This window comes from Melozone crissalis, unplaced genomic scaffold (assembly GCF_028551555.1).
Source record: "Melozone crissalis strain CALT ecotype California unplaced genomic scaffold, PUWL_Pcris_2 ptg000002l_1, whole genome shotgun sequence".
NCBI lineage: Eukaryota > Metazoa > Chordata > Aves > Passeriformes > Passerellidae > Melozone > Melozone crissalis.
The window spans coordinates 26,672,915-26,687,652 of NW_026535780.1; the positions used below are offsets into that span (position 1 = coordinate 26,672,915).

At 35.4% G+C, this 14,738-nt stretch overlaps 1 protein-coding gene across 4 annotated transcripts in view; it reads right to left on the reverse strand.

The window, feature by feature from the left end:
* Positions 1-14,738, reverse strand: part of RALYL (RALY RNA binding protein like) — a 373,063-nt gene that overhangs the window by 178,615 nt on the left and 179,710 nt on the right. For all 4 annotated transcript variants that reach the window (XM_054280017.1, XM_054279769.1, XM_054279850.1 and 1 more), the window contains one exon: positions 13,104-13,382. In XM_054280017.1, the coding sequence (XP_054135992.1) occupies positions 13,104-13,359 (256 nt within the window). In that variant the 5' untranslated portion in view covers positions 13,360-13,382. The remainder of the gene's footprint in view (positions 1-13,103; positions 13,383-14,738) is intronic.

The window sequence follows — 14,738 nt, forward strand, 5'->3', positions numbered from 1 at the left end:
TTGCACACTAGACCAAAAACATCCCAACATAACCACTTTTACTACTCACATCTAAAAATATTCAGAGGTTTTTTGCCTTTTCCTTGTTTGCCTGTAGATTTAAATACATCAAAACCAAAGTTTAACACCAGGGAACAAATAAAGCAGTGATAAGTGCCAATTAACAGAAAATAAAGACCTCTAAAGTCGGGCTGTAAAAATTCACAACTGTTTTTCCAGATGCTGCAATGCTAGTATGAGTGTTGATTTTATCTTGTTGTAATTTGATCATTTGCATTTAAATTTTCTCTAAAAGTCCGGGTAAAAAATAAAATAAACCCTAGAAAGAAAAAAAAAATCGCTAGAACAACAGCCACCTTCTTACCCACAAAACTAGCCTATGTTTCAAAAGAATGTTAGCATGGAACTGTTTCCATAAAATCAGTTTTCACACTCTTGAAAATATTATCAGAATTTACTTTTAACTAAGGTCTGAATGGCTGAAGCCTCATAACAGCTCACTCTGAAGTATTCATACATGTACATGGATTGAATAAGAAAACTACATTAAATTGCACTTTTTAGATTTTTCTAATACAATTTTGAAAATAACAATTCTTAAAATAATGGCTCCTTTAAGTTTGAGATAACATAAAAATACACTAAAACAACCCAACACAGTTTGATGAACTCTATCTCTTTAAGAATTTTCCTAAGACATGGATCTGGTCTTATTTACACAGTTTTCAAACATCAATCCTGTAAGTCAAGGAATAACTAGAACTTTTCAAACTTTGGCAATTGGAATTCCTAGGACTGCAGCAAGATCATTTAGTGCCAAACTTGATTTTCAAAGTTGGACAAAGGCAAATAGTAATTTTCACTCCAGATATATCAATTAGGAGTGACTTTGTAAATCTAGGATGCAAATTTGTCCTATTTGTCTCATGCACTGAAGTATATTAGGAAAAACTAAACAAAAAAAACCTCCAGGGAATAATCAAAAAACCCAAACAGAAAAAGAAGCCAATAAACCCTTTCTTATAGTTCTGAATTGCTAAAACTTCATCTGTTTAAGGTACCATCTTAATTGTTCAAATCGATATAGTAATTTGGCCTTATAAGATGAAGAAGTTCCAATTAAAAATAAATCTTTCACCCTACCTAAATATTCCTTTCCAAATCTATCCAGTTCTCTAACCAGTGATTCTTGTTACTATATGATGTTCTTTAATTTCTTTTAGCCCAAATGTTTTACTAGTGCAGAAGATTAACATCCTACCTACTACCCTGTAGCCCAATTTAATAAGATTTCAAAATACCAGCCTGTGACTTTGCACAGATTTTCAGAGCACCACTGCATTACTTCTTTCATACATGTTCTGCCATCATTTGCAGGAGAACTGCCACCCTCATGGATACCATCCGGATCAGCTGCTGGAGTAACTATAATCTGCATTTACAAAACAAGAACCTCTTGAAATCATATCTAAATTCACAATCCTGTTACTAATCTTGAGTAAAAAAAAAAAAAAAAAGAAAGTGATATTCTTATTGTGGAAAAGAGAAACTGCCAAGAAATTGACTGATTTTGTTAGGAATTAATGTGGTGTTTGCTTTTCTTTGAATGTTAAGCTTTCATAATGATATAATGAAACATAAATTTTTAGTGTTAAAAATAAATATGAGATTTAAAAAAATGCATCTAGGGACAGTAAAGGAGCTAGTTAATATTATTGTGAGGCTGTTCTCTATCACCTTTGAATGGTTGGAGAAATCAGGAGAGCTCCCTGATGACTGGAAAAAGGCAAATGTCACACTCATCTTCAAAGACAAGAAATAGGCTCTGGAGACATACAGGCATAACAGTGTTATCTCACTCGATTGGAAACATTAGGGTTTGCATGCAGATGATTAATCCCAGCCTCTGACATCACCAAAAAGTAGCAGCTTGAGTCTGGCAAAACACTACACATTTAAAAAGTAAGGGCAGTGTGACATGACAGAAGTCATGAATAAGAGAGACATTTCTGGGACAAGCTCTTATAAATACCAAATACATTTGTAAAGTTAACAAAAACTGGGAAAATAGGCTAGGGGAAGAGAGCAGTAGAATATTTTAAGATGAAATAATGTGGTAAAGGGGCAGAACTTGGAAGAAGTCAAGGAGGGAAAAAATAAAGGTATATATGAAAAAGAAAATCATGTCCACAAGTTTTTTGGGAACTGTCTGTGCATCTGTGTAGCTTGGAGCAGGACAGTGAATCTGTTGCTGACCGACATGTATGTAAGACCTGCTTCTGTGATCAGGACAAACTTTAGTATTGAAGGTGGACAACCCCAACCAAACAAAACAGACAACTCCAGGGAAATCATCCTAGGAGCTGTGTCCAGACTCACGAAGGACAAGATAATGAGGAGCAGTCAGTGCATTTGGTGAGGCAAACTGTGACCAGCCCAGTGAGCTTCTTGTGATGGGATGAATAACTCAATGGAAGGGGAAAGAGGTAGTTTAAGGGCTCTTCATCTTCAGCAAGGTCTTTGACACAATGTCCTATGGCACCCTTGCAGGCAAAACTGGAGGTATGGGTTGCATGCGTGACTTGGAAAGTGGCTGACAAACCTTTTGGACTGTTCACTGTTTTGGGTCAGCCTTGCTTTGAGTAGGTTGTTGGACTAGATGAGGTCTCCCCCAACACAAATTATTCTACAATTTAACAAAAACTGTGACAGTATCAAATCAAGGGATAAAGTTTACCTTAAAAAAATCATTAAAAAGAAGTATTTTTAAGTGTCTCTTTAAAATTTAAGATGCTGAATTATCATATGGCTGAGAAGTGAATCACAGCTTGAAATGGCTTCAGATTTTGCCAAGTGCATGTTTTCCGGTCATCTAGTGTCTATTCATTATCTACTCTTTGTTTTACACTTGCTATTTTCAGTAAAATATTGTGTTCCTCACATGAAACACTAACAAAATAGACATAGATTTCATTAAGTGAGTCCAGAAACCTTACAGTTGTAGAAGAAATAGAAGATATTATACACTTCCTTGTTTATTTCAAGATCTGAAAGTTAATTCCGCACTTCAAACTCATCATGTTCTGTTCCTCTTTTTCATGATTGTGTGAAGAATGAAACAAGGCACAGGAGGATTAGAATCTGACATTTAACTGCAAACAATAGGATAGGTGGGACAGATATCTGCAACAAATTGCCACAGCATTCTATTGGATTTGCTGTTTTTTATGAGGTTTTAATCTCATAAAAAACATGTATGGATAAGTGTGCTGGTAATAAAAGTGTTCAGATAACATCAAGTCATTGCACACTTACACTGTGGAGACTAGGTAAACAAACAACAGAGCTGACCAAAAGAAAAAGTTATTAAAATACTGAGACTGCCACAAAGGAAAACAGTTGGTCTTTAAGTGCACCATTTCACACCTAAAAATAAATAAAAAAAAAAAAGTAAAAAAATCTTACTCATGGAAGCAAAGACTTTCAAGGAACTCCTGTGCACCTTTAGTTCTTAGTTGTGGAAATGATTGTACTTCTTTTGGGGGCAAGCTAGTGTATATCCACAGCTTTCAGCCACCTGACCGTTATCATTTAGTGTGAGAAAGCTGAGGAACTCACATATCTGAACTTGCATGTAAATCAAATTAAAAATTCCATGCTGGGTTGGAATAGAGACAATGTCTTCTTAAAGATATATTATCATTTTCTAAGTAAAACAATGTATTCTCTAAGGTAAACTAAAATCCAGCCTAATCCCTTTTCAGCTGGCCTTTTGAAAATTATAAATCTTGCCATGAAAAAAAGTCTGATTCAGTTTCCATTAATTTTTTAGGAGGTACTGAAGTCACTTAAAGGGTTATAACAATTAGGGATATGAATAGTTTTCAGTTCTGAGTAATTAAAATACCTAGAAAATTACTTTTACTTGAAACTTCATAAGCTTTTAGTGGAGCTCATTAATAGCAACATTTCTTCTGGAAAAGGGAGAAGTAGTATAGAATAAGAGCATCTAATTTGTCAAATTTCTCTTATTTTTTTGCTAGTGAACTTTTCTTTGCCAGTATGACGTGCTGAAAACTAACTGAATTATTAAAAGTTCTAAACAACTAACTTTGGGGGTTTTTTTCCCAATATACATGACTTACACAGTTTTACTGATGCTGCTGTCTGCTGTTGAAAGAATGGTAGAATTTAGTGTGAAACCAGAGAAAGAAACAGATTTCCTCCACTGTATTTTCCTTAGATGTGAAATGCAAGTAGGCTTAAGACATGAAATCAAAACTGAGACAGCAAATGTGCCCTCAAAAGATTTCTCGTCTCAGTTAAGCTAAATAGAAAAAAAGAACACTTTCATTTTAGCTGAGCTTGCTGTTAAGAAGGGAAAGAAACAGGAAGAGTGATCCTAAAAGTTCATCATGCTAAAGACCAGCTTCCATATTAGAATTTAGACTATGATTATGAGAAGAATTTTTTACGCTACATCAGTATTCTGGCAGGAAAAATTTGCTATACTTCCTCCTCCAAACAGCTGAGGGTTGGGAGGCAAATCTATTTCAAGGCTTTAGCAATCATAGTCCAAAGACAAATAACAGGGCTGGGGCTTACCCAGAGTCTGCAGTACAATAAAATAGCATTATTCTGTCCTGTCACCATTCAGTGCTGAATGCCTATTGAAAACCCCCATGCCTCAAGTTACAGATTAGAAAGATAAAAACTGGCCTGTCAGATTTAGATAAGAAATCTTCTGATTCTCTGCCCTTTCCGTACAACCCATAGAAGAAGTGAATTTCTACATATACCTTTTGGAAAGAGGTCTCCAATGAAATGTTTTAACAAAAGAATGAGAAAATAAGTATATATGGCAGGCACGCATTAAAAAAAACAGGTGACAAGACATTAGCAACTCTAACGGCATCAGTACAAGTGAAATAGTGAAGTATTGTCACATGATCAAGAAAATATCACTCATTCTGGTTGAGATTCTATCTAAAATTAAAGAAGCCAAATTAATGGAAAATAGTCTATCAAATTAAATCAAGCTAGATCAAGCAAAAGAAGTGAAGCTGCAGATTACAAGACCTCCTAGCATACCAAACCAAAAATTGGAGAGCATCCTAGAGATAGTTCTTGTTTTTGTACTGTGCATTCCACATGGGACTTTGAGGCAAATATTATGAGAGAACCTATCACAACAATGTTTTTATCACTGCTTAATGTTATAACAGTTCAGCATTTAACATTATAAATTTGCTATACAATTTTAGTGGTCTCAGCAGCCACTAATCAAAGCAAGTAAATTTTAGAAAAGGTAAAGAATTCTGTCTGTCACAATGGAAGCTTCTTACAGACCTGCAGAAGAAATAAAACAGCATTAACTTCAAACCCAGAAGGACCCTCTGGATATGGTTTGCTAAAAAACCCAAACATAACAATCTCATAAAGATATGAACATAAGAAAGGCATAACACAGAGGTGTTTGAGATAACATCATCTAAATGTTTTGTAAAGCTCTTACAAAATGACTAAGGATATATCAGATCCTTCTTAAAAGAAGACTTAAAATGTTTATGAAACCCAAGGCTGAAATGATGAAAAAATTTTATGGAGATGGACCATGTGCTATATACAGACATGTCAAAAAGCAGAGAAGGACCTAGAAAGATCCCATAATAACGCCTTGTCTATGATTTTAAAGATGAGCTGCCCATGCAGAAGACTAAATGTATATTTATATGCATCATTATAAAGCCTTGAAGGAAAGGTTTTCTTTCAATAACATCTGTTGATGACAAGCAATCAGGTCATCATTTTTGGTATTATGATGGAGGACATGCTTAACATTTGCATGAACTGACATCAGGCTGCTCAAAGTACAAAATCTTATTCCAGGAAGAACTTTGCAAACTTTCACTTTATGATAACATAAAGAATTTCACAGAAAGAAACATCAAGCAAGCAATAAAGAAAACTTCACCCCCATAAGTTCACCTCATAAATAAACTATTTTATTGATATGTGCTTTTCTGAACATGAAAAATAGATTTAAATTGTAGTTTCACTCAGAATTGACCAAGTCTCACTAAGAGAGAAATAAAAACTTTTGTGAAATATGGGGGGCTCAAACTCATTCTTTCTTAGTCCAGGGATTCTCAATCTAAGGAATCAGGTCATTCTATTAAAATATGGATTTTTCTTTCATGATGAAGAATTCAGCTTGCTCTTCTGGAACAAGCATACATCAATTGTGCAACTGTGCCCTGCCCTGAACTGCTGAAGGATCATTGTTAAAAACGACCCTTCCTTCCTACCTTTATATGAATTGTTTTACATGCATGGATAGCACATGGAATGGTTTGTGTCAATATGAATATAGGATGAGGAAATATTGATAACAGAAATGCAGAAGAAGCAGTACTGTGGAGTGACAACAAGATTTAAGCATGTTTTTCTGTTCAAGAGCATGAAACTGGTTTATAATCTGCTGCTATGGCTGCAGGATCTTACTGCAAAAATAGAAGGTATAAAGAATTGGGAGACACCAAAATGTGTAACAGTAAGGGACATATGAAAATTATCCACTATTAGAAGACTCTGTGAAGAAAGATTGTTGTATCCAAGGCCCTCTACAGCAAGACGTGACACTCCTGCGTGCTATTGCACAGACCTCACCAAGACCACAAGGGCATGGGTAGCAAAATGTCTCAGCAAAATAGGCTGAGACCTATGAGATAGGTCTTTGGACAGGATCTCTGTTCCTGCACAGAGTAGGCTGAAACAGGATTACAATGGTTCCCAAATAAAGAAACAGGTTGGAATAATGGAATAGAAGAGTTAGTTCTAGTGGGCAAAATTTAGCTCCTCTGAGCTAAGCTGTGGAAATATAATTAATAATTTTTCAGATGTTTTGTAACAATCTGGGTTTGCCTGAAGGCTTGATGATGAAGACATTGACTAAGAAGGGATTTAGTGGGAATGACTTAGTAAAGACCGTGCAAGCCAGGGTCAATATCCCCAGTTTCACTCTAGGTTCCTGTGACATTAGGCATTACATTCATCTTGGCTACAAATGCACTATGTTTTGGGTTTTGTTTCTGTTAGTTTGATTTTGGAAGAAGACCACTTGGTCTTTTTGCTTTATCATTACTTTATGTTTAGTTCAACATAAAAAAGTTCTGGATCAAATAAACTTCCTCAAAACCTGGCCTGGATGTTAATGGCTACTTTACAAAAAGAAATTGGTATCACTTTTGAAGTAATCAACAAATAATTATTTCAGCAAATGCCAAAACCCTCCCCACAGTAAGCCAAGACTCACAACATCTCACAAGTTTTATAGGATTATGGATTATTTATTTTACTTATTCAAGTATTTGCTTGTTAAATTTTTTATTCTCAAATTTACATGATAATGATAGTTCCTTATATAGCAGTTAACAAGCATGATTTTGCTTTTGCTTAAACACTATTAATTAAAAAGTGGATTATTTTATCAGAATAATACAATATTCTTTGAAGGACAACTTTCAAGTGTTGAAAACCATATGCTATAAAGTTATCATGGCTCATCAGAACGTAAATACTTTCTTACTCTAAAGCTTTCCAACTCTCACTTGCTTGGAAAATTACCTGCGTATTACTGAGCTACAGTTCTCAGATTATTTACTCCATGGTGTAAAAGTACAATATATCAAAATGTGAGCCTGCAGAAATTACAAATGACCAAAGAATTTTCTATGAAGTGCATTGTCCTTCCTGGTCCTGACCAGGAAGTATGAAAATAGTACACAAATGTAGTGTAGTAATGAAAATTACAATACACAATCTCCTAATGCAATGTGATTTAAAACAAAATTTTAATACATGAATAATAATTATGTGTACATAGTATTCTATTTTTAATATTCCCTTAAAATATACATCAAAATATCTAAATATTCCCACTTTTTTATTATATCAGTAAAGTCCATGCTAAGGAGTTTTCTTTAGGTAGTCATTGTCCTTGCCTGGAATGTTTTGACCCACATTAAAACTCAAGTCTTTACAGATTTATAGAAGCAAAATAAGAAACCTTTTCAGTTGCTGCTCCACTATAGTCTTTAAAACAAGACAGCATTGCTTTCCTGATAAATCCTGCCATTACATTAGTGGGAGGTAGGTTGGTAAGGTACCCAGATTGCTCTAATAAATCATGACTTATGTTTGTACAAATAAAAGATTGGTATGCTTCCATGCTACTGACTGAAAACTGATGACTAAGTGGAAATGGAATAACCCCTAATTTAGATTCGACTTTCTTATCTTAGCCTATCGTTGGCTTAGATAAAGATTAGTCATCCAGAAAATTTGGGTAAATCTGTTATTTTTTTAAGTCAAAATACTTTTTTTCACAAATTAGTTCACTAAAACAGCAAAAGTATTTATTCCTTTTAAGACAGAAACTTTCATGACACAATTAATGTTTTCTGTAGCTCAGATTGAGGTGAAAAATTGTTTCAGTCTGGAGAGTCCTTGTTCTACAAATACACATGTAAGTCTCTCAGTGTTGTTAGACATTACAAACAAAAAATAGAAAAGATATGTTTTGAGTAGAGGCAAGAGAAACAAAAGATAAAACAGCCTTATTATCACATCAGTTCAATTTGCAGCAAAGGTATATGTTGAGTCTCTCTAAAACCTCCCTTTATTACCTGCTATTCACCTTGGATATTTTCTACTGGGTAGTTATAATTTAAAAAGCCCCTTCAGGGCTCTTGTGCTTCTCAAAAGGATGTGTAAAAGAGTATGTCTCTGAAAATAAATATCTGCAACCAGCATCTTACCTTAGACTATAGGTCAATATACACTCACTTGGTATTCAGAGACTGCATCTAATTTAGACCTGAAGGTGACACAGGTGAGTAATATTTGCAGCAACAGAACACGATTCAAGCTACAGAGGAACTAATTTATGAGTTAAAAAGGGCATCAGCTGGAGAACTACAGCATCTCTTGTAGTCTTGTTACTATAATCTTTCATTTTCCTAAGGATCCAACAATGAAATTCCATGTGTCTTTCATGAAAAAGAACAAAAGTACAAGCTTTAGACCATTTAACTTTTTTTATAAGATACCTCTAAGAAGATACCTGTATAAGCCCTGGCTTATATGCACAAATGAAGAAAAATTCTCAAGTCAAAGGAATTATCCTGGTATAAAAATGTGCATGAAAATGGAAAAAAAAATTAGGCATAATAATCAAGGTATTATAAAATAGAAGGCTATGAACTATTAACCAAGAACAATCAAAGGGACATTATGATTTAGAAGTTGATATGACAGTTATACCAGAATTTCAGAGAGAAGCTGCGATGCATATCTTTATCTTAAAATCTTTATTTATGATTGAGTGAGGGGATGGAGTGTACTCTCAGCAAGTTTGCAGCAAGTTGGGTGGGAGGCACTGCAGAGGGATCTGGACAGGCTGGATCAATGGGCTAAGGCCATTGATGAGGTTCAATATGATCATGCGTTGGGACCTGCACTTGGGTCACAAGAATCCCATGTAGAGCTACAGAGTGGGGATGATTTTCAGAATGTCTGGAAATTTGCCTGGAGGAAAAGAGTCCAGCAGTGCTAGTTAACAGCAGCTGAACATGAGCTGGAGTGTGCCCAGGTGGCCAAAGAAGGACAATGGCATCAGAAACTGTGGCCAGACGGACCAGGAGAGTGATCATCCTGTTGCACTTGGCATTGGTGAGGCTGCACCTCGAATCCTGTGTTCAGGCTTGGGCTCCTCACTATGAGAAAGGTTACAGCTCATTTCCTCAGCCCACAGCTGCAATGAGGGACTTGCACCATTCATTTTTGAGCAAGCAGATGTCTAACCCTTTGCTCACCAGAGAAGGATAAAATCACCCTTGGTAAAGTTCACAGACTCATTATTTCCTCAGAATAATTCCTATTCATCCTGTCGCTTTGTCCTATTTGGAAAGGAAGTGGACATGCACAAATATTCCGTAACTCACAAGGGTGCGTAAAAGGGTGAAAAACTTTTGAGAAGAGTTAACAGTGTGGATGTGTTCCCACAACAAAGAACATAACTTGCAGTTTTGTCCTAGAACAACTTCAATATTTTCTCAACTCCAGCCTGAAGCAATTTACAAAATAATCATTGTGAAGCAGGCTCCTGTGCCCTATACTGACCTGTCTCCGTCCTGAGGGCAGGAAAACATGCTATTCCCATGAAGACATAATATTGCTTCAAGAAACTACAGTGTACTTCACAATAATAGCCATAATTTTCGCAAGCATATTTTTTTGTCTTCCTTTACGATCTCTACCCCACAACTTTTTAGAGTGTGTTGCACTTTATGAAACAGGAAGATTGGAAATCACATAGCTCATGAAATCCTCTTCCGTCAAGTTGCAGTATCCCTGGCACCACCATTACATATCACTGACCACTACACACTTCAGAGTTGATGGATGAGACCAATAGCAGGCCAATAATAATGACCCACAGGAAGCTGGCAAGACTTAGGGTAATTCCAATGCTTTAGATTTGTAGAACTAATTTGAGGAATTTGCTAAACAAAATGCTTTGTTATATACCTACTGAGCCTAATCTTTTGTGGCTCCACCTCAGAGGAAACATTTAGACAGGATATGCAGTGAACTGTGTGGCACTCTAAAAAGCTATAAGAATTTATGTGTTCAATTTTAAATTTCAGATACACACATGTGAAAGGTTTCTGACTCTGATAATAGAGCTGCATCATTTTGAATGGCATTAGTACACAAAAGGCAGGAGTTAATGTAAATGGTTCAGTTCACCATACCATGAAAGAGCTAATGTACATTATTAACATAAACTAAATGAAGCTATGCTTTCTTTTGTGAGGTACTGAGTACTAGAGTGTATAGTAGTGTCAAGCATATACCATGGAATAATGTTTTTCAAATATTCCCTTGTTCAAATAACTTTCCTTATCTGGTTATCATCCAGCCCTCACATTACTAATTTATTCTAATTCAATTTAATAGAAAATTCAGCTATGTTAAACAAGTTTATTTGTACATCTGTAACAGGATTTTCCTGTCCCTTTCCCTAACTTGACTGCTGACATAAATTCATTAGTTCTATTTATTTCAGAATGCAAAGCTCTCAGGACAGAGAAAAAAGTAACTTTCATCAAGAAGTTTCACAGTAATGCACTATTTGTGCCTAAGATGTTCTGGGTCCAAATCCCAAATAAATTTTCTCAGTCATCTACTCATTACTGTGTGGTGACTGTTAATGTCTACTGCCGATTAGAATAATTCATAGAACAAATTTCTTTAATGAGAAGTTCCATTTTTGTAAATTCATTATTTTTGTCAAACTGTACTGATAGCAACTGCATTTCACATATAAAAAAGAGGAAATTAGGAAGGAAAAAAGAAAATCTCACCTTGCTTATTCTTTATATTCCTTGATATATTAGGAACTTAAGTATGAATATGTTATCAGGAGAATGTGCAGAAAAATCAAAGTATTTTAAGATTAAACAGTTGAAACTTAATATTGAGCAAATAATTTCTATTGTTATTAGAATATTCAAACAACTCAAGCAATTATTGGTCACTTAATTTCCTTTGCAACAAATTCACTTCCTTGCTACAGAAAGCACAAAAGTACACAGAGTAGTGCAAGGGCATTTCCTTGTACAAAATGCTTTTCATATTACAGATGCCACAAGAAATACTTAAAGAGTCTAGCAACAGTAATCATAGTAATAACAGATCTATTGCCTTAGGAAAACACAGTTTAAAAAATCTGGTCAGACCAGTGTGCAGGAAGCTGTAAGTAATGCACTGATGGCATTACATGGCCTATTGCTTGGAGAACACCGCTCCAGGAAACGTCTTCCAATAATGCCATCCCACAGACTGACTGTGCTGCCTTGCTTTTATCACTTGAGTTCTTTTATTTCACTCATCTATATGACTTTTCCTAATGAAGTTCGAACGCAATCTCCCCTTGGATACAATTAAATTATTTAATCAGTTTTTCTCTTTAACCCAACAGGCAGGAGTTAAAATATAAAACTTAAAATTGCTGTTCAGCAACTGTGATAAAAGAACAGTCCATGTAACACAAATGCTTCAATTTCTACAAACAATCAGAAAAATAGATTTCCACAGCCTGCAACACTGAAAACGAGCAAGCCATATTGATTCTTTATGGCTTGTTACAGCCAAAACACTGGCTACACTTCACCTTTTCCTGACGTAGCCATTACACACTTGGTGTTGCATATGAGCAATACAATTCAGAGCTGTAGTGAAAGACTTCTGAATCCTACCAAGCATCTTGCTGTACTAAACATTGCTACTGTATATACATGACTGTAAGTCATGTATAGAATGGACTCCAGGGCTTATCACTGACAGCCTACATAGGCAATTAAAAATAGCTTCCAGAGGTAAAATTTGCATCATGTAACAACTAGATTTTACTTAAGCATTCATGACAAAGCACTAGAAGAGAAAAATATTACTTTTTTTTCTTTTCTTTATTTAGAATTCAGATGAACAGCGTTTACAGTATTATGTGGGAAATCTGCAATCTTAGTTTTTAATAATATACTTCTCTAAATAACACTGTTATAGTTTGATTTGCCATGATTTCAAGGACAAATAAAAACTATTCTTTTGCTTCTATATAATATCTGACACATCTGTGGGCTGGGTATCATTTTAGATTCATTACATGAAAGATAACCTCATCTATTAGACGAGCCCTGTTATACTACAGTAAATTTACTAAAGTAGATTCTATGAAAAAATAGTCATTTTTTTCTTCACAAGCGTAATCATGTTCACTACAGTGGAATTACAAATAAGTATAAAGTTTTCAGAAGTGATCTGTTTAATAAATTAGCAGTTTGTAGGGCTAAATATTTTGTAGCACCTAGGCAACACATCATATGTTAAACAATCCGTCAGCTACAAAATCCTGGAAATACGCTGAGATGGAACATGGGCAAACAAACTCACTAGTCCTGCAGGCACCACCAGCAGGTGGTATTTCAAACAGAAGGGAAAGAGAAAGCAGCATTCCAATGGCATTAACAAACCCTTACCTAGCGGCTGTCCTGCAATGATCCTGGCATTCTCTCCTGCCACGGCGGCCCTGGCGTGCCTCTCGCTCATGTACTGTACGAAGGCGTAACCTTTGTGCACCGAGCAGCCCACGATCTTCCCGTACTTTGCAAAGATTGCTTCGATGTCGCCTTTTTTGACAATAGCTGTGTTCAGATTGCCGATGAAGACTCTGGAGTTGATGGACTTTGGGTCGTTCTTATTGGTGACATTGCTCGTCTGTGTTTTGCCAGTCATGGTTGGATCACTTGGCTTTAAACCTTAAACAAAAAACAAAGAGAATTATGTTTCTAAGCATACAGTTACCCTGACTTTGGATGATTTTTACAGCAATAATTAACTTTTAATTTTTCACTTTGGGTGAATCTCGACTCAGAAGAATCAAACTATCAATAAAATCAACTTAGCACATTTTAAAATACATGTCAAAAGTAAAATTTAAACTTCTTATTTTTATAGATGTGGAATATACCAATACATCATTTAATATAATGCTGTGATAGCAGAGCTTTACTGTAATCATATGTGGATTTCTGCTTAGAAATTCAATATTGACTTTTTAAGTACTTAGCCATCTAGAAACTGTAAAGCAAGAGAATGAATCATTATCTACTGTCAAAGAAACGAACATTCAAGGCCACATAGAGAGCAAACTCTTAAAATGAAAAACAACTCTGCTTTTGTTTGGTGTCAGTTAGAGCACATTTCTCACCAGTTAAATATCGCTGTGAGGTGTGCAAGGCAGGTAACATACAATTCTTTACTGCGATCAATATGTTTCTATCAGAACAATTTCCCCTGTAAATTCAGTACCAAAAAAGAAGTGAGAAAAGACAGTGGCTTATGTTCTGAGAATGAAAATGTAGAAAAATAAACCACTTTAACTCTAGGAACACAGATTTTCTTGCTTCTTTGCTCATTTATCTGAGGTCACGAGTGGAAATGCATCCCAGTAAATCTCTGATGGGAATAACCACATTATTTCTGGGAAAGATTTGGTAAAATAAGAAAAAAAGCCCCAACACTTCTTGTGTTCATCTCACCTCACCCCTCTGAAGTGCATGTGATTATCGTAATTTCTATGCAAATTCGGCCTGCCAGCAGGTCTGTCTATTTACATATTTATGTCAAGTTACTGAGACAGAAATGAAATAAAAGAAATTGTCCCACATCTGCACTGCATTCTCTTTAGCTTTAGTAGACCACAGAAATATAAAAAATATGCATAGCTTTAAGTAGAGAAAACTTATTTTGTAAGAAAAAGGTCATTTAGGCAGCAGTAAAATATGGGCCATGTCCTACAGCCAAGAACAATGCTACTATTTTTTAACCTGTTCATGCTTTTGATTAGATCCGAGTAACAACTCAGGCAAGAAGAAAATCCAGTTATATACTTTTCACAGTTAAAACTCAGTTCATTTCTCAGAATGAAAAGGTATAATAGCTTCTATTCTGAACATCTAAATAGGAAGTTTTGTATTTTAAATCAGTTGCTACCATACATGAAGCTAGAAAAAGGAACTATTGTCACTGAACTCCACAGAATACCTGCTGAACAAAACAGCCACAGTCACAGCCATCAGCATTTTGACTGTCCTCCATCCCAGAGGATCCAA